Source organism: Alligator sinensis, unplaced genomic scaffold (genome assembly GCF_000455745.1).
Source record: "Alligator sinensis unplaced genomic scaffold, ASM45574v1 scaffold94_1, whole genome shotgun sequence".
Taxonomy (NCBI): domain Eukaryota; kingdom Metazoa; phylum Chordata; order Crocodylia; family Alligatoridae; genus Alligator; species Alligator sinensis.
In genome coordinates, this window is record NW_005842073.1 from 212,134 (window position 1) to 237,892 (window position 25,759).

Below are 25,759 nucleotides of genomic sequence, written 5' to 3' on the forward strand. Positions count from 1 at the left end.
TCAAACAAGATGCAGAGTTTTTATTCACAGTTCCTCGTTTACAGGTAGCCCAAAAGCGCTCTCTGTTAGTTTTTTTTCAGGACCACATTCCCAATGCTTGTTCTCACTTCCAGTTTTCTTCCAAGTCCCTCAAAACACAGATACAACTCTGCTACTCAGCTCAGGCTCCTAAATGTATTTGCTCTATCAGGGTTTAGGAAAACCCTCTGTCTATGTGGTACATATTCTACTCATGCTTGTCAGGTGTGTGTGTTTTATGTGGTAGCCTCTATTATTTCAGCTCTTACTAAACAAAGGGGCCTTCTTCTTTAGTCTGAATGGAAGGGTGACTGATTCAGTGGGTTTTAACCAACCCATAATAATAAAAGTCAAATCCATAAGTCAAATCCATAGTTACTACTTTTATGTATTTTATCCATCATTATCTACAGAATTCCACTGAAAATCCCTCCATTGTCTACAATTTGGGATTCAGAACATGCTTTGCAACTTTTTCACAAAGCTTTCTCATCACAATACACACATACCTGAAACAACTCTAAAGTTCCTTGTTCTGATGCCTTATTTTAACATGTGAATTCATTTACCTTAGTCATTGTTTCAACATTATACATTACTATTTCTAGGAAGAGACATTGTACAATTACAATGCTGTACATTACACAGTAGCTCTGGCTCAAGAAATATGAATCACATTTGTTTCTTTGCAAGCAATGCATAGCTGAGTGTCTGTTTTAAGCAGTAGTCATACCAAAATAAACAAATTCTAAATTTTACACTTGTATCTTAGATTTGGCAAACTTGGGTGGACAGATGAAATAAGATGAAGTTTATACAAACAAGATGAAGTTTACTGTGGCTCTTTCCTAAACAACAAACAGAACCCAGGAAGGCAAAATAAAGAAACGGAAATCCTTGTCTCCTTTGAGATCAATGAGAATTTTGTCATACATTTCAATAAAGGCCAGAGTTTCACCTAGTGAATGTAAGCATACAGTGGCGGTGCTCAAGAGTTGCAGCACAACATGTACTTACTGATTAATCAAACAAAGGGAAGTTAAGGACCTGTGTGGACATGAATGTGTGTTGGAACAAGTTTGGGATGAATTAATGTATTTTTGGAGATATAAAAAGTGAATGTAAGCATATTAGAACACATGATAAATATACAAACCATTCACATCAGAATATTTTTTGCAAGGTGTCTTAGCAGCCTGAAATCTAAACACTAGGAGACTGGATCCCCCTCCTACAACAGCAGATCACCATGATATATATTCAGTATTGAATAGAATAAGAACATCGAAATATGAAGCATATATAAACAGCAGAGACAGCAAGGTGATCTGGCTACCTGTATCTTCTGCACTTATGGCCTACTGCTTCTCTAGTTCTTAAGGAAGAACCAAGATCATCTTTGCTATCTTTACCAAAATCACTTAAAATATACAACAGGATAAATAAAAGAAGAGTTTGGCCCTTCATTTTTATGCTGGTACTCAGATCACCTGAACATTTTTTTTTTTTTTTTTTTTTACATATCCTGTAAATCATCAAGGAGAAAAAATGGTCCCACTGAAGTCAATGGGTGGTATGCTACTGACTTCAGTAAAGCCAGGATTTCACCCACTGCTCTACAGAAGGGACATTTCATACAGGTAAAAGAATGGCTCATTTCTGCAGCTTGTTTAGTAAATCATCATTCTTGTTATGTAGGAATAATAATATTCAGTAGGGGTGTGTGAAACAGGCCCTATTCAATTTGGATTTGGATTTCACCTCAATCAGGGACAGTGATTCAATTCACTGATTCGGATCACTGTCCCTGATTTGATTTAGCCGAATCTGAAGATTTAATGCTGATTCGGAGAATCAGTGATTCGGCTATAGACACAGCTTTAAATGTTTTTTCTACATACCTTGAGGTACCAGGTGCGGCTCATCAATGCTGCAATGCTGGGGTGGATGGAACATCCCACAGGAGCACAGGGGGCCCCCCTGCATGCTTGGCATTCAACCCTGAAGTGGACTGGAAGTATTTCTGGGTCCTCTGGGGGGCCCCCTTTCCCCCCCGTGGCTTGGTGATTGGCTGCAGGGGGATCCTGGGTGCCCCCCCCCGAACCAGGAGGCACCAGTCATTGAGCCAGGAGATGTGGGGGGGCCCCCGGTGTGTTCCCCGGAGGACCTAGAAGTGGACCAGAAGTGCTTCTGGTCCACTTCTGGATCTGCTGCAGAGCGCACTGGGGACCCCCCTGCACTCCTGTGGGATGCTCCATCTGCCCCAGCATTACAGCATTCATGAGCTGCCTGCTACCTTGAGGTATGTAGAAAAAACATTTAAAGTTGTTTCTATGTCTGAATCGCCAAATCTTTCCGAATCTCTCCAAATTGATTCAGAAGATTTTGATTAGATTTGGAGAGATTAAAGGGTCTCCTAATTTGATTCAGATTAAGAGATTCAGCCACCTAATCAGGCTGAATCTCCTCCGAATCGAATCAGGGACCAAAGCTTCACACAACCCTAGTATTTAGTACATATACAAAGTTACTGTCCTCAATTACCACATGCAATTCACTGAATGGTGTAATTTGAGACTGAATAAATGCTACAGTGGGAATGAGTGATGGCGACCAGATTATAATTTAGGAGGTTCCTGGTATATAATCCTGAGACCAGTGAAAAACAGAATTTTTAGCTAATCTGAGTTCCTTATGTTTGCTAAGGAAGTCACATTACACAAAATGGATTTGGTATGGAACATCAGAGGTTAAAGAATAGTTTTCTGATTAAATATTTTATAGACATTTACTGTTAGGTTCTTCAGTCCATTTTTAGCCATTGCCAAATTCCATCAGTCTTTACAGAATGTTATATTTTAAGCAGATAATCAGAGGAAATGTAAGATCTCAGTCAGTTCCATACTTTTAATCACACATGAAAAGGAATATGTATCAGTAGGGATTAAGCAGGTGATAAGGATTAACAAACAAGGTAAACACATACACCTGTGTGCGTATGCGTGCACACACAGAAAAATAAGTAGAGCTCAGTCTCCTTTGTCTCAGAAGAGTCCTAATTTTGAGAGATTATTGGTTTAAGAATCTTGCAAAAATAGCTAAGCAGCAGATTATTAAATTTGTACTTTATTTCATATAGGCAGTGCACAAAGTAATATTTCTGGGTCCTCCCATGAAATCTCAAATAGGATGAAATACTGAAATTATACAGGAGCATAAATCAAAGTGAGCAATCAAAGAAACAATCTCTCCTCCTGTATGCTAATGTTAAAAATGTAGGAGGCTGCATCTAGAGTGGGACACAATTTGAGTGTTCTATATTTGCATTTGTAGAAAGAAAAACAAGTCAACATTCACCAAGCAAATAAAAGGGATCGTTGCTCATCTGTTACTACTGCCTTTCTGGCTGCCCCCTCCATACTGGTAGTAGCAGCCATTAGAAAAGTCACTTAGAACAGGATGTTTACATAAATTAAAAGTTAGTAGAATTCATAGTACATAGCTACCTAGATATTTGTCTTAAGGTAATGGTATTTTCCATATAAGAGAGTTAGAGAAGGTTATTACAAAACCATACCAAAGCTGCAAACCAGGTCAGTTATGCAGTTACATGTTGCAGTGTACCTTTGATTACTGGAAGAAGTAAGAGGGGCTTTCTTGCCAGTACTGCTGAAACTGGCTTCCCTCTGACTTGAACCCTCGGAGGCCACTGGTTTAGCTTTGTCAATGTTGGCATCCATGGTGCGTGACTTAGTAAGATGCCATATACTTGAGGTCACATACTGTGGCACATGTGTAGTACTTGTAGGCCTGAGTAACAAAGATTACAAGGGAGCATGTGCATGAGATATATTCTTAACCATATTACCAGTTTTAAGTGAATAGTGAAGAATTTCAGCCTAAAGAAGAGCCAGTGCTTTTAAAAAGGGGTTTATTTGTTCCACATCATTCTCCACGTGCTAATCATGTAACAAGTGAGGGAGCATTTCAAAGCCCTCTACTGTAGGGTTTAGTATTTCGGTGCCCTGGGCAAGGCCATAGGAGAAAGAGTGAGAAACTGCTGAGCCTCCTTATTGTAAAGCCAAGTTAGTTCTTGGTTTGACAATGAAAGCCTTAGTTTTCTGTCTTGTATTTTACTGGGAAAAATTATGTTAATCACCACTGTCCTCTTATCTTAGTCTCTTTTCATACCATTGCACATTCACACAGCATTATAAGAGAAATCATGCTAGCCTTCAATGGTAAGCTAAAGACTATGGCTGGGAGAGGTTCTGAGATCCAAGACAGATCTAGGCAGATTCATTAGAGTTTCTTTATACTTCAGCTAAAACTGCAAACCACATCACTGACATCAAAATAATACATGTAACAGAACTGAGATACTGACAAGTGGAGAAAAGATTACGGATCACTTGAGTTTCAGAAGCTTTATCACGACACCAAAATCACCCACATAGGAGAAATTGTTCAAATAATAAAAAAAAGATTTATTATTAAGTTTCAGTGGAGCAACTCTGTAATCCAATGGGCGGTTTTAACATAAGCAGTAACATTGGTAACATACTACCATTCACTACCTGCTTCTGATACTTAGTTTAAATATCATTATTTAATGAAATCAGGTCTTTCCCCTGCTCCAAACTTATGGCATGACCAAGTAAACTTGATTTTTCCCCCCTCCTTTTGGGATTATAATTCATCCCAGTTATAACTGTATATGTTGTGAAAGAGAATGCTGGCAATTATACTGGTTTTAATTCTATGATGCCTTTCTTCAAACATGAGAAATCTTAAAAGCAGAAGGAAAAGATAAGTGCTTATTGCATGTAATGTAACCAAGAGTCAGAGAAAGACATTTTCATGGATCTTCCCATCTTGGCATACACTAAATTCACTGTGTTCATGGGCAGAGACCAGTGCTGCAGGGGTGGCTGTATCCCTGCTCCCAGTTCCTCCCACACCTATCAGTATGGACAGATGACAACACCATGAGAACAGCAGCCAGGACTTTTTTTTAAGTCCCCAAATCAGCTAAGAATCCCATCTTCACTCCCCCTTTTTGGCACTCCCTCCTGCCCTGCCCCATGCTCAGTAGTACATCACCTTTCCTCCCATTCCCCCACTCCCCTACTCACTCCTGCTGCTGTCCCTGCCTGACCTGGGGGCAGGGATATGTCCAGAGCTGCTCCTGCCTTGCTCCAGGCAGGGCTGCAAGGAGCAGCTACCCAGGGAGCCAGGCTCAGCTGGAAACAGCCATGGTGATGGTCATGGGCAGGTTGTCCTCCTTGTGCTGGCTCCCAGGCTGGCAGGAAATACCTGGAGGGGACAGTGGTGGGAGTAGGAGGAACCTCCTTCAGCCACTGTCCCTGGCTGAGCCTGGCTCCTCATACAGCTACTCCCTGAAGCTCTGGACTGCCCCCCTGCCCCTAGTTCAGCTGGGGACAGCAGCAAGGGCAGGCAAGGGAGGGGTAGGGAAGGAGAGGAGAATTCTTGCCTGCTTTGGGGGCTCAAAAAAGTCCCTGGTCACTGCTCTTGTGGTAGGGCCACAAAAAAGGGTGTGTGACCATGCTACTACACTTCCTTGTGATTTGCTCCTGGGTGTGCTCACTTAGAGTTGCACTGTTTAGCTCTAGAAATACTGTAGCTGCATTTTAGGTCTTAGTGTTGGAATTATGTTTTTCCTTTATGAGATGTAGCCACATAACTAGTGCATGCTCACTCTTGCTCACTCTCTCTAAAACAAAGTTTTAAAATGCACTGTGATCCTAAGGGAGGAAAAGCACTTTCTAAATGCAGGTGATGATTATATTCAGGAAGAGGTAATACTGTTAAACCCGAGATCTACCAATACAACTCAAGAATCAGACATCGAATTGTTTTTAACATACCAAGATTGCTTTAAAATGCCAAGAAGTTCCGCTAGTTTGGATTTTACAGAACAATTGAGCAGCTTAAACTATAACATTGGATTTTCAAAAGCGAAATTGTTATTAAACTCCTCCTGTGCATCTCTATCAAGCCACTGCAATATTCTCTTTCAAGAACACTGATAAGAAGTTTCTTTTTTTTCTGGTTTCTATAATCTGAACATAATGTATTTTTGCACAATTCATATAATCTGCCATCCTGTCGCATATGTTTTGAAAATCTAAATTAAAATAAAAATCTCTAGCAAACCTCCTTAACTGGAACAACACAATAATTCACTTGTTCAAACAGTGCATATACCTGATGGGTATTTCAAGATAATAACTTTATGGAGTAAGTGGGACAGAACCTTTGAACAGAAAGAAAGCAGAACACACAGCAAACTTTACCTGTTTTCAGCTGCTGCAGCAACATTTTCCTTGCCTCTGTGAAAGGAGGGGATAGAATATGAATAAAGGAAGAGCAATTACCAGTAGTGGGGGAAACAGAAAGAAAAATAAGCAAAGAAGGCAGATTGAGAACAGTTGTTTGGTTGGCAAAAGCTTTTAAAGTGGTGTTCCAGTTATTCCTGATAATTCCAGTAGTGAAAAATACCCCAGACTCAGAACACTTGTTTTTGACAAAGAAGTAGGGAATGTGTTGAAACCCTCCCCATGTGGCACCTTGTTGGCAGCTTTCTTTTTTCTTTCTTAATTGCAGACAACTATTTCATTGCAAATTGGACGCTCAGTGACAGAGGCTTATCAAATTATCAAATTTCATTGATAATTGGAGGCTCAGTGACAGAGGCTTAGCTAAAAATTAGCCACTATTTTCACAGCCAAAACACTGTTTCATGGACAGGGTTGACTTTAGCAGTGGCTCCATTTTTTTTTTTTTAAAGACCAACAGCATGTCAGTAGGCTATATTCCTGGGTCAACTCCAACTTTCAAAGACAAACAGTCAGAACCAGCATGTGCCTGGACATCCAAGGTTCTGAGAAGATGTACAAAACCATTGTGTGCTCGTTGCCTTTTAATGTCTGGCTCTTGAAAATCCAGAAAGGTAGTTTGTCCAGCCTAGATACAGAGCCTAGGCATGGTTTTTCTGCAAGGGGGGTGGAGATCTGCTAGTGCTAAGCAACATAGCAATCCTACAGATCACAGAGACATGGCCTTCTCTCTCCTCCCTATCCAGCCTTTATGCCATTGCTTCCCCTAAAAGATACTAAGTTTAATTTGAAAGAGAGGAAGGAAGGTGTTTTGGGCTCAACACTCCATCCCTATCACTCTTCCCCACATTGTCCTCTGCTGCAAAGAGAGGGCAGGATGCCTGGAGGGCCACTGGAAGGGTAGAACCAGCAAACACATTTCTGACCCTTATCCCCTGGTCTGAGCAGCTCCACAGTTTAATGGAACACTTAAAAAAACCTGTTTTATTTTGAAGCTTGGAGGTGGAAAGAGATGTAACATTTGAAGCACTTCAAAAACAGAGCATTTCAGCTACAGGCAGATGTACAGCTCCTTGCCAAGACATCCTGGCTGGAGTGATTCAAAACCACTCATGGTCTGGTGTACTATCTAGCCAGGGGGAGGAACACTGAACTGCTGAGGCCTGCAGCTCCAATTCCTGCCTTCACTTCCAGCCCCTCAACCTCAGGAGAATGGGGAAAATGTAGTTGACTGTCAGCACTTTGCACCCTTCCATCTCCTGGGAATGCTGTAACCTCTGGCTCCACTCCTGTCTGGTGCCCCAGTTCTGGGGTCTCCTGGTTCTAGTGGGGGGAAATCTGGGAGAGCAGAGGTGAAGGGTACAGAAGAGCACCCACTGAGAGTCTCCTAACTGGATTAATTTACCACTCTGTAGCACTGACAAACCAAACAATATCTTTATGTTTGACCAAGTTTCAAGTTCATTGGAATATAATGTATAGAGTAGCCAGTCTGAAACGAGGGTATTAGCAAGAATAGTTGGCAAAAAGCAAAGTGTTAAAATAATAAACCAAGAACTGAAGTCATGCAAGAATGTTAAAAACACTCACAGCCTTGACAATCCAAAGCATGGTTTATTTTCAGTGTAGAAAAATATGGTAGAAAAAAATACATAGTCCCAGCCATAAAAGATGAGCAATTGGGACAAGGCTGCTAGCAGCATTAAGCCTCCATATTTAAAGTTAGAGTCCATCTTCAGATATACAAACTGGGTGAAATCCTGGCTCCAGTGGAGACAAATTTCACTTGACTTCAGTGTGGTCAAGATTTCACCCTAACTCTTTCACTGAGGTAATATGTGTAGGGCACTGCTGAATGGTGATAGCAGGGGAACTGTGAAGGTTAAAGAGAAAGAGGTATGAAATGATTGTAAGAAACAAAATCCCACAGAACACAGCAAGGGAAAAGGAAGTGATTCAGAGCAAAGGGAAAGAAACTCAAAGGTGCACACACACACACTTCATTGCTGAAGACATTTCAGCTTGAGGGACTATTTCTCTTCTCTTGTGTCACATTTACATGTGTGCTTTACTGCACAGTAGACTAATTTACTGCACAGTAAAGCATCACCATCTACACATGCATGGCAATTGGGTTGGTGTAGACTAATTCACAGTGCCATCAGATAGTCCTGTCAGACACAGTCAGACTAAATTACTGCACTTAAACACTAGAGATGGTAACACTGTAGATAGTAACATCCGGATTAGTTTACTCCGGCTCAAATTGTACCAGAGTTTATTGTCACATTAATAGCACATGCAGACACACCCTCAAACTGAAAATGGCTTGAGCTAAGAATGAGATGGTTTAGAGGTCAGATTTGGCTATCAGTGCTGATGGATGGGTTTGAGGACCAGACTGAACCCTAACCCTTTACAGTTGGACATTTTTTACTACTTAAATGCTGAATTAAATTGTTTCTAAAATCACTATACTTATTTTACATAGTAAGTCAGCTCATCCCTGGTGCAGGCCCAGTACCGTTAATGCAATTGCATCACAGAAATATTTAGCCCAAGGAGATTTAAATGAGTTTAGATCCTTGTGATTATAGTGAATCATACAAATATGATTACAGAGGAGGAGAGTAAATTGAGGTCTTAGGGAGAGCTTAAATACTAGTTTTTCTTCAGTCTCCAAGTGGAAACAGCTTTAGATATTATGACTTCAGTTAATGTCCATTCTAAGAAAATAAGAGCAGCTCTCATACATTTCATTAAGAGTTGCACATATGTATCACAGGTCATACATTTGTCCATTAAGCTCATAATCCCAATTGCATAGGGAAGTATATAGTGGATATTATGGAATGTTTGCTTTCCATGCAAATACAATGCATGAAACGATCATGAGAACAGAGAGAATGAACTGATTTTATACCTTTAAAAAGTCTACTGAAGTATCAGGCTCAAGGGCCCTTATAATAAGTCCACAGATGTGAGTTCAAGCCTTGCTCCAACCTTGTGCCAAAGACAACTTCCAGTGAGATTAGCTGTAAACATTTGGACTAGGTAATCAAATGTAATTGAAAGTGTACCTAGCCATATCATTCCTTTATGTGGCAGCAACTACAGAATCCTACCAGTTTCTTAACCAAACTAGGCTTAGGATAATAGTTGATGATTAAGCTTGAAATTCGTAATAAAAATGGTAACAAAGTGAATTAAAAAAGGACAATTCTTTTTATGAATTTTCCAATGGATCCCAAGGACAGCTCCTAGGAAAAGATTTGGAACAAACAGGGCTGTCCCCTAATTGGGGTGATGGTCCCAGACCCCGTGCTTCGGGGGGCCCCACGGAGCTGGGCAGAGTGGCACAGTGACTCCATGCTGCCGCTGGCTTCACATCCGTTCACGTGGCACCCCCCCCACTGCCACCGAATCTGCTGCTGAATCTGGTGCCTCCAACTGCTTGCCCCCCGACCCCGAATCTGCCGCTGGCTTCCTCGCATCTGGGGGCTGATTTGCCTGGGGCCCCACCCCTTACTTGGGTCATCTCTGGCAACAAATTAACATTGAGGGTTAGAGCTATTTTGCAAGGCTCACTCCTGCCCTGCTCTCCATTTTCTGGGCTCATTTCTCTAGCTCAGTAGTGATCTGTGCTTCTGCATTAAAGGAGTTTCTCTGAATGGGCTTGCTGCACTTTTTGCTATATAAGTCATAATGCATTTTAAATGGGATTTAAAAAATGAATTTGAAATTGTTCCTACTGCTTTAACTGAAATCACTGGTAAGATCCCCATTAACATCACTAAGAGCAGAGCTAAATCACTACTAAATACTGCTTAAGATCCTCCTGTAGAATGTAAACTATCTCGGCTTACTTGGCTAATCTGTTTCTAAAGTGGAAATTATTTTAACATACAAGAATTGTTACCATGATACCCTGTTTGTTTGTTTTAGCGAGCCACATTTTTGGCAGTATCTTTGTACTTTCACAGTGCCTATCTTAAATTTAGATCTGTCAATTTGAAGCTGTCACAGTATTTAATAATCAAGTTACAGTCCCACCAAAGTAAACCAATTGCTGAATTCTGTGTCATCTGGATTTGGCCCAGTCAGGTACTTGGATCCAAAATTACTATTCTTTTTTTCCCGCCCCCCTAAATAATGATTTCTTTCAAAACTTTAGACTAGGAAAAGTCTGTTGGCTTCAATGGAAACAGATTTGGATTGGTTAATGATATTTTGTAAGAACATTCCACTGAAAAGTTATTTGGAGGAAAAAATCAAAGTTTGGATTTAAACATTTCCCAGCAGTGTTTGCACTTAGAACTCTACATTCTAGAAGGGACATATCAAGTATCAATGACTGAGAAATAGAAAGGTCCCTTTTCAGTGTTCAAGTTGAATGGACTATAAAAATGCCCTGTATGGAAAGAATTGAAATAGTTTTTAATCCTTGCAACTGTAATAGTTGGAGTATTACTAGCAACCACTTGAATGATGACATTTTTTTAAAGACATTATTTTAAATCTGAAAAAGTTCACTGAAACATTCCAGGACTTATTAATTCAATGAAGTGCATGATTCAGCTGATATCTCTTCAGAGATAGACCTGACCTAGGTGTCTATACTGCAATTTTTTTTGGATATCTATCTATCTATCTATCTATATAGAGAGAGATCTATCTATCTATATCTATCTATCTATCTATATATATCCACACAATATGTATATGTACATCAGTCTAAAGCCAATTAAATTCCAAATGTAAAATACCAAACCTCAATATTTATATCTTTCAATATCCCTGTGCTGGGTTGGCATCCTATGTACAAGTCCCAGGCCCACAGGCCCAAGAATTCATTATGCTTGATCTTCCCAAAAAGCTAAGTTTTGTCAGCACAGGTATATTGACTCCCTAGCTGAAGAAGCTATGCCAGCAAAAACCCTGGTGTGGATGAAGCTAGGCTGATGGAAAAGGAGTTTTATCAATTGATGTCAGTTGGGGAGGTAATGTAGTTAAGGCTGACAGAAAAAAGATCTGTTCACATGCTCTGCCTTGTGACTTGGGGACTTTCCCAACATAGTTATTATATGGCATTGCTAGAGTAGGAGAGGCTCCATAGTGTAGACAAGTTCTTAAATCAGTTTAATGTCTCTCATTGTCACAGGCTTAGGGGTAGGGCACCTAATTCACACTAGCAGTCTTATTAGATAGGGTGGTAAAAGCCCCCTGGGAAATACTTGTGCTTTCTTTTCCATGCTCTCTCATTGTTGAAGTAGCACCTACGTGCTGCACAAGCATTTCTGAATTTAAACTTGGTATGTTCCCAAGTAGCAGGGAAGTGAAATCCCTATATTATAGTCATGGGGGTAATGACTTTCTTGTGGTCACACGGAAAGCCTGAGGCATTGCTAACAACAGAACCCAACTCTCCTGTATCTTCACCATCCTCTCTCTCTCTCTTTTTTTGTGAACCCAATGGGGATTAAGGATGGTCAATACTTTTGCGTGACTGGCCCCTAAACCAAGGGTCTGAGAAAAGAGTAAGAAGCATGTAACTATCCATGAGCAACTGGTGCCTCCTGAACCTGGGGGGGGCACCCGCAGAAGCCGCTGACCCTGTCGGGGGGGGCACCAGCCCTACCAACAGCATCCGTGTTGGCTGTTGGGGGGACACGTGCACCCCTACCAGTCGCCTATGTAACTACCCCAGTTTCTTGATATTCTGCTCTGCTTACCATTCACTAATCTGCCCAACCTGCCAGAGCACATACAGAGGTCCATGCTCTTTGGAGAGGAAGTGATTGAAAAGGACAATTTGTGGATTATCAGGAACTAAAGTTATAGGGATTAAATGTTCTATTTTTCCCCACTGATGCATGGTAGATTTAAGGGAATTATTTACAAAAAGGTGCTGTCAGTCAAAGGATGAACAGAGCATGCTACATGTTTTGCTGAAAAACTTGTTCTTCCTAAATTTTAATGGTTTTCCTTATACATTTTATCCATTCTTTGCAGTCTCCTTATTTCATCAAGAACATATTTAGGTACAAGTTAGATTTCTTTTTTGGGAACAACAATCTAATGAGAACTTGACATTAATTTCTAATTGGAATTATGAAGCAACTGTCTTTGCTGGCCAGTTGCCTATTGCACCATGTCCTATACTTTCCTCTAAGGCAACTGGTACTGGCATTGTAAAAGACAAAATACTGGACTAGACTGAACCTTTCTTCTGATCCATTTTAGTATATTCCTATGTGTTAGTCAGTATTTTTGTTAAATCACCTATCATCTTGACAAAGACATTTCAAAACATAAGGAGAAAAAAATGAAACAGTTACCAGGACTGGACAAAGGGATGAAAATTACAGCAATTTACATGCTGGTTTAGTTTATGACTTTAGTTTGTGACCAGGAAAGGGGGCAGGAGAAAAGCCAGTCTCTCTTTCTCAGCCACTGCAGTTAAAAAAAAGTAGAGCAGCCCACGCCAAAACTGATTACAATTTATCCCACTAAGTCAGTCTGTTTTTGAATTTATAATGGGGAAATATTCTTCATAGTCTGTGCAAACAAGAGCCAACACAGGAGGAGAAAACAGTCATCATACATTAGGTGAAGAACAAAGCAATCAATTCTGTGTTTGCTCAACAGCCAGTACAGAAATAAATCAAAACAACACCCTGCTATGTGTACATTTTAGTGACATTCATTAATATGCTGTTGCATTAGGGCATAACCAAATAATGTGTCTAGAAACATCACAGGAAGAGTGCTTCCATAATATGTATAAGATACAGGTCTGAATGCCTTTCCAACATAGATAAGTTTGAATTATGAATGCATTTCAGAGAAGCAAAAAACTCTCCTTGGGGTAAATCTCTTCTATCTATTCAGATAGGTACAGACATTACACTTTTACTGGTATAAGTGATGTGCAACTGGTCTACACCCATAACGGAACAGAAGTTCAGGACACATAGACTGGTTTAAAAATGGTGAAACCCGGTTTAAGATTCGCACCCCTCCCCACCAAAGGTAAATGCGTGTTCTGTTAGCTACCAATGTAAGCTACGCCACTTACAGAAAACTGCATAACTTGGATCGATTCCACTTCAGACTTTTTGAATGTCTGTACCTAGCCTCCATCTGACATAGGAGAGGAGTTTGTCCCCAGTCACTTTGTCCATCCTTGGGGAACCCACTGACTGAGCAGGCACAGAAAGCTGCCAGAATAGACACAGTTGTAGAATCACTTGCAGATAAATATGACTTAAGAATAAAACCTAGAGGCTGCATAATGGGATATGATTTCTCTCTCAATGCCAGGGTTACACTAACTCCAGCCATTCTCTAGTGCAAGTGAAAGAATAACTGGATCCAACAGATCTTAGGGAATGACTGATGACTCTTTAGAGCTGCTTTTCATTCATTATTTTTTTACATTTGCTGGTCAGTACTGGCATAAGTTTAATGCTCTACCTCAGAGGCCAAGTCAAACAACCTGAGACAGTCAAAAAGCCTGAGGCTGAATTGATTTAATCTTTGCAGGTTAGTCTATGCAGCATAGATTGAATTGTTGAATTGATAAGCAAGTGAACACACATTCACTTTAGATTCCAGAAATGCAGCTACATGCCTGCAGTGGCCTAGGCCAGAAGCCAGGGCAGATACGGGGTGCTGTTAGAATATGCCTCCCTGCTCGGCTGCAACAGACAGCTTGAGCCAAGGCTAGCCCACCAACCCTGCAAGGTAGGGGAGGGAGGGGGTTGCAGGGAAGGTGGCAAAGCATCTTGGGATGCTGGGGGACGGTGAGTTAACATGAATCCAGAGGGGATCTGGGATAGAAGTTCAATAAAGTCATTGTTCAATAAAGTCAGTTAAGTTTGATACTCAGGGCCATCCCAAGGGGGTGGGGGTGTGGCAAGTTGGGGTCTCCAGGCCCAGGCCCTGCATTTTGGGGGGTCCTGTGGACAGTGCCATACAGGCCTCGCCGTGGGCATCATGTGCCGCTGGCTCCAGGCTCCAGCTGCTAACTACCTGCCCCTCATACTCTTTGCTCTGGCCACTCGCCACCCCGACCCTGGCTGCTTGCCAAACCCCCTCCCCCTGGGTCCATCTGCTTGCCACATCCAGGCCCCGCACACCTCTAGGGACAGCTCTTCTGATAGTGCATCTATCCAGGTTCATCTTAAACCAGTTTTAGCCATTTTGAAAACAGTTTATGTGAACTGTTGTGTTACAGATTCGAACCAGTTTCTGATCACTAATACCGGTTTGCATGTATGTGTCCCTAGCCAGGATGTTTAATTTGCATTTTCTCCCCTGTTCCTGAGCCAAAAGTCTAAGTAGTGGGGATTAGAACAAAGATTCTCAAGATCTTTCACATCACAGATCAGATTTTATCACAGATATTGTCTTGTGGACCTTATTAACTTCCCTCCCTTCAATTTCTGACTGAATGATAGTTCTGTGGCAATTGCACCAATTGCTTACATGGAATAGATATATTGAGAAAGTATTGAGTGTGGTTTTTCTCTCCTGAATGCATTTAGAAGCTGGCAATAAGGCAGAGAAGCCATTGCCATGTGATCATCCAGCACTTCATGCATAGTGGCCAGTGCTCTGTGTACTATCAATGGTACACAGATGCCAGTTGGAGAAACCACTGGATTAGACATGTCTAATTGAAAGCTTAGTACATACACAAGAACTTTGTACCCTGTTGTATTGAAGGCAATGCAAGAATGCAGGCAAGCCACAGAGACAGTATTGCTAGAGTAACATCTTGGTTAGTCACCTGTATCAGCTGAAAGACATGCCCTCATATACACTCAGAAGACTTGTACATGAGTAATGAACGCAATTGAGACAAACTACAGACCACACAGGAAACATCAATGATACGTAGGAGCATGCAAAGGACAAAAGAGAGGTGAAGAACATGGACTGGATTGAAAGGTACCCTTTTCTTTTCCCCTGCAATTCCTAAACAGCAATATTAGCTTACATATGTTGTTTTCTACAAACTGTTTTGAGAAGGGTTCACAGCATTGGTTAACTTTATTTAGACTACTCACATTATATTTTAAAGGAATATGAATTGGGCATACTACAACTGATCATTCTGGTCCTTGACTATGTCATCTTTACAGAAGCAAGGGGTGGGCCTTGGAAACAAGCAGTCGCACATAACTCTAGGACAAAGCTTGACTGGTGCCAGTCTACCTGATTTGGTCAAGTTTCCTTTTCTAAAATCACCCATATTTCCACAGAGACTGATACCCATATTTATTTATTGCCCCTAAGTCTCTGGGACTCTGATATGTGCTAAAAGGTGGAAGGGGGACTGATTCCATTCTCATGAACTCCTGATACTAGGTAAGGTACCACCTCATGGAGCTAAGGACCAACTTAGCTTTGTTTTTCGAAATAAGATGTGTGGGTGGATATTGGTAACCTACACAGCACATTTATAGATGTGAAGATTTGGGCAATTGAGGAGGTCGTAGGTCATATCTCCCTGGAGATTACAACAATGGAGGAAGATCTAGGTACTTATCCTTACTTGGAAGAATCACAGGGCTTTTACCAGAACAAATGGGGCACAAAAGCTTTTTTTGCAACTAGGAGGGGGACTGGAGTAAAATATTTTTCAAGATGAGAGGTAGCTACGCAATATCTGAGGGGTAGGAAGTGATGGGCAACTGCAAAATTGATACATTTGTAGAATATGCACTAACCAGTAGCAATATTCTACAACAAAATTGGGCAAAAGATACTCAAGCAGTTCCTATGGCCATAGTGGCAGGTCTCAGTCAATAAGACCAGTGCGAGAGACTGTTGCAAACTACATAAAACAATTTCAAAATTAAAACTTTTTTGGAAGAACCTAAATTTAAGGATTACATAGCAATGTCTGATCTCTGCAATTTCTAAGGAAGAATGCAATCAGCAGTCCTGCTGTATACAAATACTGGATTTTTTAGCTATGCTAGTATGGTGCCTACATCCCTCCCTGCTGAAAAAATACTAACCCACCCTTTTCTACATACAATGATAAAGAAATCATGATCAAGAGAAAGTGATCTCTCCATTGACTTACTTCATAGCAAAAGCTTAAAATCCCTCCCATGTGGGCAAGATGTGAAAAGAGATAGTTAAGAAAAGTAAATATCAGAGCCTCTCCTTTCTTGCTATGCCTTCAGGCAGGAAGTATGAGAGGTCAAGTTCTCCAGCTTGGTTTCTTACAGATACATACTTGCCATGTCCCAACATGCAACACATGCAGTCAGTATACCTTAGGAATCTAGTCACTGTCAGGGGAGATCTGAGAAGAGGGCAAGAAAAGGTTATTCATGAAACAGGTTAGTGGGGATCAAACAGGCTTAGATCACAGCAGAACATGAGCATTTCCCTGTGTCATAACCAGACAAGCAGATTTACCTGGAAGGCCTTTGGTTTTGATTTCCTAGTAGCACCACCTTTGCTGTGTCTTCATTAAATGCTTAACACTGGGCTTTTACTGGCAAGATTGTGGGGGTGGTATATCATTGTCCACATACACATTATATCTCACTATTTGGCTTGGGTTTTTTGTTTGTTTGTTTGTTTGTTTTTTTACAAGACAGTTCTTTGGAGGTAAGCCACTGCATCATCACCAATGTACTTCCACAGAACAAACAATTGTGTTTCATAATATATTGAGACTAATATAGTTGCCTACCACTAAGTGCTTCTCTAAAGGGTTACATCTCATAAGGTCCTGAGTAAGAAGCTCTACTCTGATCTAAACTTGCTTTTTCTACACAAAACAAAAGGGTCTTGAAGATGTTACTGTAACTGAGTAGTCTGAAGGACCAGGCTGAGGAAGCAGCAGAACCACAGTGTGAAATTATCAGTTAGCACATAAGCCGACTTAGTGGCTTTGCATCTAAACTTGCCTTACGAACTTAACTCATCAGTTGGATCTTTTTAAATTGAACTGAACAAGACACTAGATCTGCAAAGAGCTGGCAGAAACAACGCTGCAATGGGGATGAAATACTGGTCTTCCAATAAATGGCCTTTATTATCAGTCATCTCTAGAATTCCATTTGTGAACCTTTGAAAAATTACATTTTTCTCTAATTTTTTTGAACCCCATAAATATATTCAGGAAATTAAATCCCTGGTAAATGTTGAGAGCATTAAGCTTGTGTTTTCTGCATGGTTCCAGGTAAGAGGATGACATCTATTTTCCTAGTTGGTTGAATTATTGCCTGCTTTGAATCTGGCATTGATAATTACACAGTTCATATGTCCACTTAAGAAGATAAAGGTGAATAACTGCATATTAAGTTACTTTTGTACTACATTGCAAATCTGGCAGCCTGTGTTTTCTGACTACTGAAGGCACAATATATATTAATTTAGTTCTAAAGCGCTCAGATAAAAGCTGTGCATTATCTTTCATTATTAGTGACATACACCAGTACTTACTAAAACAAATATACCAGTGTTTTGATTGTTAAGAATTAAGCATATAAAATATCTATTCATATTAAAATACTACCTTGTGTGTTGATCATCCAGAAATTTATTTTGACTTTAAACTAGACATGAAATATTTTTGCCTAGAAACATTTGCCAATAAAAACAAGCTACATGAAACACACTACTGATGTTTTAAAGCCTACATAAATATTAACAGAATTTCATTTATTTTGAACAAGATTCATATTGGAATGACACCTGAATAATCCAGAATATCTGTCCTGTGTTTAGTGCAATTTCTCTGGATTTATATAGGTATTAATGAGATCAGAATCTGGTATTTTGCATTCACATAAATAAAAATTATTAACAGATATTTGTATTATGCATAGATGCAAAGCTTCTTAAGTGGATTTTCATGATGAGTACATAAAAAGAGAAGTACTGAATATTTAAACAAGCTGCTGCCCATATTTTCTTAAATACTTTTCCTAAGGGTTTTTGAACTAGATTTTTTAAAACATACTTCCATGGTGTAACCTTATGCAAGGTTACATAAGGTTCTGCAACATGGAAGACAGGAAGGAAGTTTTACTGAATGTTGTAGACTACTACCAACAGAGGGTGGGAACTAGCAAAAAAAAAAAAAAAAGAAAGAAAGAAACAGAATTTTATTTTAATACAATGATCTAGTATTTAGCCTACAACTAATGCTATCAGCTAAGGGCTTGATCCAAAGCTTGCAGAAGTGAACAGATGTTGGACAGGGACCTCACAAATTTAACCAATAGTTCTAATGGCAGACACCTGTGATTTAGTACTAAAGCTCCTTGCTTCAATTCATGCTGATGATTCACACTGCAAATTGTTACAATACTACCACCACAAATTTTTAATTAATTACATTTTTTTTAATTGATCCGATGATCATGAGAACATGGTAGAGTCCTCAAAAACAGCAGTATTTTTGGATTTGTGTGATTGACTTGCCTGATATTTTAAAACAAAAGTATCATTGTGATGTTTCCAAGTTACCTGAGGAAAAAAGAGTACCCCGTTCTAAACACTAGCAATGGCTACAATACCATTATATTGAGCACATATGAACAGTACACCATCAGAAAATTCAGCTTATCAAAGAGTGTGAAATTGCATTTATGCCTCCCCCTAGAAAATTCATAAAGGATGTCGTGCTCGCTTTGCTTCTTGTCCTTTATTTTTTGTATTCTATTCTTTTCTTTTTAAAACTACATCCGCCTTCAAATTCAGACCCTTTTGAGGACAGGTAGGAATAAAGGTTAACAGCAAAGGCCAATTGACAACACACTCTCTTTCTGATATTTTAAGGCATTTTTGCCCCTCAGACTAAAGTTCTTTTGTAAAACAGTCACATCATTATTTTAGTTTTAAAAAATCCTTTTATTTCAGATACAGCATGCTGCTATATACAGAAAAAGTATGGGAACAAAAGCAAAAGCAATACAGAATGGGCAACAGTTTGCCTAAACCTTACAACATGTTTTTAAAAGCCTCAGTACATGATTGTATCTCATATATTATTCATACTCCTAAGTCACCTCTAAGAAAATATGTCCCCTTTCCTTCACAGGTCCTGAGATACCACTTTCCACCTCTCTCTCAAAACAAATTCTAGGTTCAACTGGAAAGCTTTAAGCAGTGTTTTCAGAGATGAGTTTAATAATAGAGCACATTCAAGAAAAATACATTTATCATGTGTAGCATCTTATCTGAAAAAAAACCCATATTTAACCAGGCAAACTAAAAAGATTATTTATTTAGCAAACTTTTAAGCTAGGCTCAATAAGTTTCCTTTGTAATCCTCTACCTTCAACTTAATTTTCTTTACAGTAACAATACCCTACGGAAAAATATAATTTCTCCACTTTCTAAACAGTCTGAAAATGACCTTTGTCCCATTTCCTTTTTTATTTATGGCAAGAAAGTAAAACACCTATGCCTTTCCTTCATCAATGTTTTAAAGTTATAGTTCACTTAGCAAATGGCAAAAGAAATACACCGTACAATGAAGAAGATTAAAAGGGCTGGCTTGCTTTTATTTTTATTTTTACTTTTTTTGACAGTGGAGAGATACTAGGCTAGCAACAGAAAACAATCAAAGACAGGCACACAGAGAAAAACCTCTGTTAGGTCTTTACTTTATATACGATACTTCTAGACTCTAACTCAGAACAGCAGTTAATTTCTTAGTGTAATTATGTCTTGCACTTGTGTTTGTTACATGTGGGCTTTTAACTTTTAACATTAAGGATTTGCGCCGACAGGCCGTGATGCCAGTTGCGCAATTTGGCAAAGCGTGGGCTGTTACGTTCCGTTTCAAACCTTTCCCTGTGGCATGGAGAAAGAGAGAGAGAAAGAGAGAGAAAGGAGGAAGAAAGAAAGGGGTTAGGGAATGTGGCCATCACTTCCCTGCCTTAAAACTAGGGCAATGGCAATTTATTTGGATTTATGTTACTGCCCAAATCAGTGAAAAGTAGGCTGGGCATGTCCAGCACAGGCATGGAAAGCTTTTGTTTTTTGTGCTTTTGAGGTGTGATTTAAACACAAATTTGTATTCCCGCATTTGGAGTTCATTTGACAGGGCTGCTTTTGCTAGAAACTTTGAGCATAATCTCACTGCTTTCCTGCCATCAGCTTTGCAGCTATTTTTCCATCTGAGCAGGAAGAGAAATTCAGTTCTGTACAAGAGCATAATCACTGGAAATATTTTCAATCCTGTAATATCTAGGTCAATCTACCTCTTGACTCATAAGGACAATCAACCTCAAATTTGAGCAACTCTTCTTTATGCCCATTCCACTGTCATCAGAGATTGAGTAATGAGGGCCTGAAAATCCTGCAAATGTTGACCATTAAAGAAATATCTCTAGTCAATTGAGATTAAAAAACAGTATTTTCAGGGATACAATTCTAGGTTGTGTTTATCCCCTCCTTCCAATTTGTAAGTGTTCCCGACACACTTTAATTTCAACATGAGATGATGGTATTCAACCCCTCACAGTCTGGGTTCCTTCAGGACTGGACATTTTCTGGATATTATCCTGTAGTTATGATCTGGGATTTTATTTTAGATTTTAAAGGAAATAGGGAGATAAGGAGAAGGGAGGAAAGATGAAGGAAGAGAAACGTATGAAATGTTCACATTATCTGTGCACATGTTTGATTTACTGCAAACAAGTTAATTTCTCCTGTGGTGCTGGAACACAACATAACTGTGTTAGTGCAAGAGAACCAAAAAAGTAAAAATGGCTGGACAAACAGAAGATAGCAGACCATGATAATTCCACTCTCCAGACAGAACAAAGCACAAACAAACAGCATGAATGGCGACAAACAATATTTCAAATTCTTCAGGTTCTAATTGCTTAAGGTGATACAAATAACATAGCTAAGGGATTATTTTGATATCTGACTTCTTATATTCCCTTGCATGTTTATCAAAAATTAAAAGATTCAGAATATTGCTAGGTGGGATGTTGCAACTGCAAGCTGGGCTGCCTCAGCTGTATTTAAGGATAGCCATGAAGTTTAGGAAATCTCTCTGTGCTTTGAGGATCTACCCTTCCATCTACACATGGAGAAGGGTATTAAGTCAAGAGACTTCTGTTTGACTGGAAGTAGACAAACTACTAAACAAGATTTTCAAGAAAAAAATACATAAAAATCCCAATGCAAGGGAAAGTTTCCAAAGCAAGTAGTAACCTTAGATAAAAAAATTCCTTACAGGGCCTACAGGTACCTTGGCAGTTGGAGTAATTTAAGCAAGAGAGAATGCCACCTAACACATTAAGTGAAGTTACCACCCCCAGAAAATTCCTGCACACTATGGGCTCTTTTTAGAGTATATGTTAGTGAGTGTGAAGATAGGAATGAAACTCCAGAAACAAATACTACCATTTACCAGAGTCCCCAGCAAGGACAATTACTTGTTTTTTTTTCCTTCTGTGAAGGTGTTTAAAAGAATTCCACAGATATTAGAGCTCAAGCTGGATTATTGTCCATATTAAACAGAGTTGAAATAAAGAGAAGAGAAGGAAAGCACAAGGAATAAGGGAGCAATTAATTAAATAATTCTGGTGCAAAAGTTTCTGTTATAAGAGAATTCTGTTACTTCAACTTACAGAAAATATATGGAATTCTTTAGCCAGGGATGGAGTAGGGCAATCTGGTAAAGAGTCCAAAACAATGGACTCAGGGGAAGTGCGCAAGGCAAGACTTGCCAAAACAGTATGAGACTAGCTATGTTGGACCCAGAGATCCGGAAGGTCCCAGTGCCCTTGATTTTCCCTAAGAACCCACCCATGGTTTCACCTTAGGGCTAGGGGTAAAAAGTGACAGTTACTGACTATCAGTAGTAATTTATACTGCTGCAAGCTAGGACAGGGCTTGGTTAATGCCCTATCCCTACTTCCAAGTTTTTTATAATTAGGACACTGTGGAAGGGTTTCTTTTGCTGGACTGGGGGTGAGAAGGCAGAATTAAATGCATGTAGTCTACAAATTGCATTTCCTCTTTCCACCCCTGCCAAAGCCAGGTTTGGTACAACTTTTGTATCAGTAACCAGAGCAGAGAACAGGGCCCTAAGACAGTATCAAGCAAATTTGTAACTTCCCAGTTTACATTCCCTTCAGCATTTTTAATAAATGAAACATGAAAGCGCTCTTTATTTGACTAATATTCACCAGTAATTGAGAATATTCAGTGTCATTAATGTTTCCTTATAAAATATAACACATAAGGATACATCAAAAGTGCAGTGCACAAGGCTGACAACACACAGTACACAAGGGATATCATCATGTACTTTAAATTACATCAAATAAAATATGCAATTTATAGTACATATGCTTATATATTATTGACATGTTGTTATTTTAAAATATTTCTGATACCATGTTTTATTTTCAGCATCAAGCCTTTTCTAAGGCATCTTCTATTTATGGAACATCTTTGTAAGGGCAAAATTCTAACCCCTACAGTCATGCATGGGAATCAGGCATCTCATCCACAAGTAGATTTGGTCCTAATGAAAGTCCTTTTTATACCTGCTGTTTGCTTGACAAACAGGATGTGCTTTAAGTTTCACTGTAAATTAAGAGAACTCAGTTACGTGCTTGTTGCATTTAGAATACAATGCACAATAAAATCAGTGGCAATTGTATTTCCACATCTGAGGACAGAATTAGTTCCCGGGAGGTGGGGGGTATAACTGATGTGCAGGCATTTATATGTGCACCTGTCGTGAATTACAGTGGAAAATAGATGGCAAACATACCAAGTGTGAGAATATTACTGGTTGGATTTGAACTGTAAATTACAAACTCATGTACATAACCTACCCTGAAGCATACAGGGGTCCAAAGTTCAAAACCAGCACAAAAGTCATTTTATTGTAGCAAAATTTAAATGGAGTGGGCTAGATACTGGGCATATCACAAACCCAGCAAGCTGCTTAGAATATCTAACACAAGCTCAGGTATGTTAATAGAATGTATGAAGGCTGAAAGCCTACTTTAACCAAAAGTTATTGAACTAGTTTTGGGAATCTCTAAGTAAAAGCTATTAACTTTGTTATGTAATAAACAAAGACCAGATTATCATAACCATCCCTAATAACACAAATATGTTCAGCCTTATTGGTAGAACAGCTGAAAATGGACACACACATTTCTCCAGTAGCAAAAGCAGTCCTGTACCCTCATACTGTGCATTATCTAAGAAAAGTACCCAATTTTGTTTTGTTTTGTATTAAAACATACTATGGTGATAATGATTCCATTATACCATCAGAAACAACTCCTTTACTGTATCATTTCACCTGAATCAAGTGCCAATCACAGGGTCATCCAAATAAATTGCTCATTAAATTTCAACACTACCACAACAAAATATATTTTCATCCAGTTACAGAATTTAATGAAATCACATAAGACCTGTGAACCCATTCTACAAAGCTCGCCGGTTGAAGTCTGTGTGTAAAGAGCTTGCATGACTGAGTACATGCCTCAAAAAATTTGCTCTCTATCCTATTTGCCACTTCGTTACCCTTTCAATTTAGTGCTTCTTGCAAACATTTTAGTGATTTTTGAGTAAAAGTGTTAGAATATTTAAGGAAAAAAATCAAAGTGGTGTATTTTCATATTAATGCCATTTAAGAGCATTAGGACAAGTTATCAGTAAGAAGATGGCTATTGTGCCATCTGCTAGTTGCCTACCTTGATTTCCTCAGGGCTTCTTCATCTGGGTCTTGCACTGCAGAGGAGAAAATGATTTATTTAACAAAAAACTCCTCTGTGCTACTCAGTGCTACTGTTTAGTTCAATAGCAGGTTAACCAAAAATATCACTGTAAATTTCATTTAAGGAGATACACATGGAAGCCTCGCAGCAATGCATTATGTAATCAGTGGCATTTAGTATCAGTGTCAGTGGACAGACATGAGACATTTACTACGGAGCTGCCTAATTAGCTCCGCAGTAAAGTCTCCGTGTCTACATGTGCAGTCCTATTAGGCCACAGGAAACTAATTAACTCTGCTGCAAGTTAGTACTTGTAAATACAAGTAATATCCTGCTGCAGAGTTCTTTACTATGCAGCAGTGCATGTGTAAACAATGACAAGGCTGGCTGGGGCACAAGGGTGCTTCAGTGTGGGGGCTGCCTGCTGGCTAGTCCTGCACTGAAGCACCCTCATGCCACAGCCAACCCCTCTGCAGCACCCTGACCTAGGTCAGAGCAGCTCTGGGCTACCAGCCTGACCTCACAAGCCCCCTGACAGCTGGGGCTACTCTGACCTAGCTCAATGTGCTGCGGTTCTGGGCACACATGAAAATGCAGTGCCTGGGAGCAATAAACTCTGGCGTGACATGCACCAGAGTTTACGGCTTTGCATTAATAGCATGTGTAGATGCACTGAGTCAGGTAGTAGAAGGGAAACTGCAGTTAAACTACTTTTGCAGTCATCTTTTAGTAGCCAATCCACAGCCTGTTAGAATCATGGAAGATGAACCATAAGGAAGTAATTGGATGCTCTCTTCTCATGCAGAGAAAATGAAGAGAAAACACTGGGGAAATGGTGCCTGCCTCCCAATTACAGGATAAAAATAGTAATCGACTTCCCCAAACTCTAAGCTATCTAAATCAGGAGTAAGATATGGAATGAGTACCTGATGATCAGACAAAAGAATTCCATGGACAGCAAACATGGAACCTTTTGTGCCAATGATAGGGGCAGAGTCTTATGTAGGATATTATCTAGGTAATAGGGCTGCTTGAAAATCATATGTACATTAAACCTGAAGTTTCAGGCTGTCCTGGTTTCAGCTCATCATGTAGGATCATAATGTAACTGATGCTAAATTTTTTGTCCCTCTAAGTGAATCAGCAGCTCATTAGTTTATTTCCCTGAGACCTGGGCCATTTCGCTAATTATGCTGTAGGGCTGTGTTGAATGTATTAGTCCTTATTATAACAGAATCTGAATAGGACCCAGGGGTGCTCAAAGGATTTGCCTTATACAAAGGAACATGATACATAGCATTTATGTTTCTTAGCATCCCCTTGGACTAAGATTCAGGCTCCTGTGATATTAGGTCGTATTGGAGATGATCACTGTAGGAAGGGGGTCAACTATGGAAGTCAATAGGCATAAATTTGAAATCCAAGTTTGTTTTAATTGCTGCTTGACTTACTGTACTCCGTTCCTGTCATCTGGGCAAGGATGCGGAAAGACTTTGACTGCAGATTCGCAGAACGGCGACTCCAGTCTTCAAGCTCTTCTTCAGGCTTGTTCTGAGTTTTAAGCACAGCCTGATACACTGGAGAAGCACTGTCTACATGAGGATCTTTAACAGGAAGTGTACTGCAATATAGAGA

General features: G+C 39.7%; 1 protein-coding gene across 30 annotated transcripts in view; it reads right to left on the bottom strand.

The window, feature by feature from the left end:
* LDB3 (LIM domain binding 3) overlaps nt 1-25,759 on the bottom strand; it is a 217,764-nt gene that overhangs the window by 44,415 nt on the left and 147,590 nt on the right. For 17 of the 30 annotated variants that reach the window (XR_003094036.1, XR_003094038.1, XM_025204229.1 and 14 more), the window contains 4 exons: nt 25,576-25,745; nt 24,101-24,137; nt 6,336-6,371; nt 3,643-3,828 (listed from right to left, as the gene is read on the bottom strand). The exons of 1 other annotated variant lie outside the window; for it this stretch is intronic. Coding sequence is in view for 27 of the 29 variants with exons in the window: in XM_025204229.1 (XP_025060014.1) it covers nt 3,643-3,828; nt 6,336-6,371; nt 24,101-24,137; nt 25,576-25,745 (429 nt within the window). In the remaining 2 variants the exon portion in view is untranslated. Of the gene's footprint in view, nt 1-3,642; nt 3,829-6,335; nt 6,372-19,244; nt 20,214-24,100; nt 24,138-25,575; nt 25,746-25,759 lie in introns of those variants that run through there. 12 more of the 30 variants (XM_014519974.2, XM_025204235.1, XM_025204239.1 and 9 more) reach the window with 3 other exon arrangements.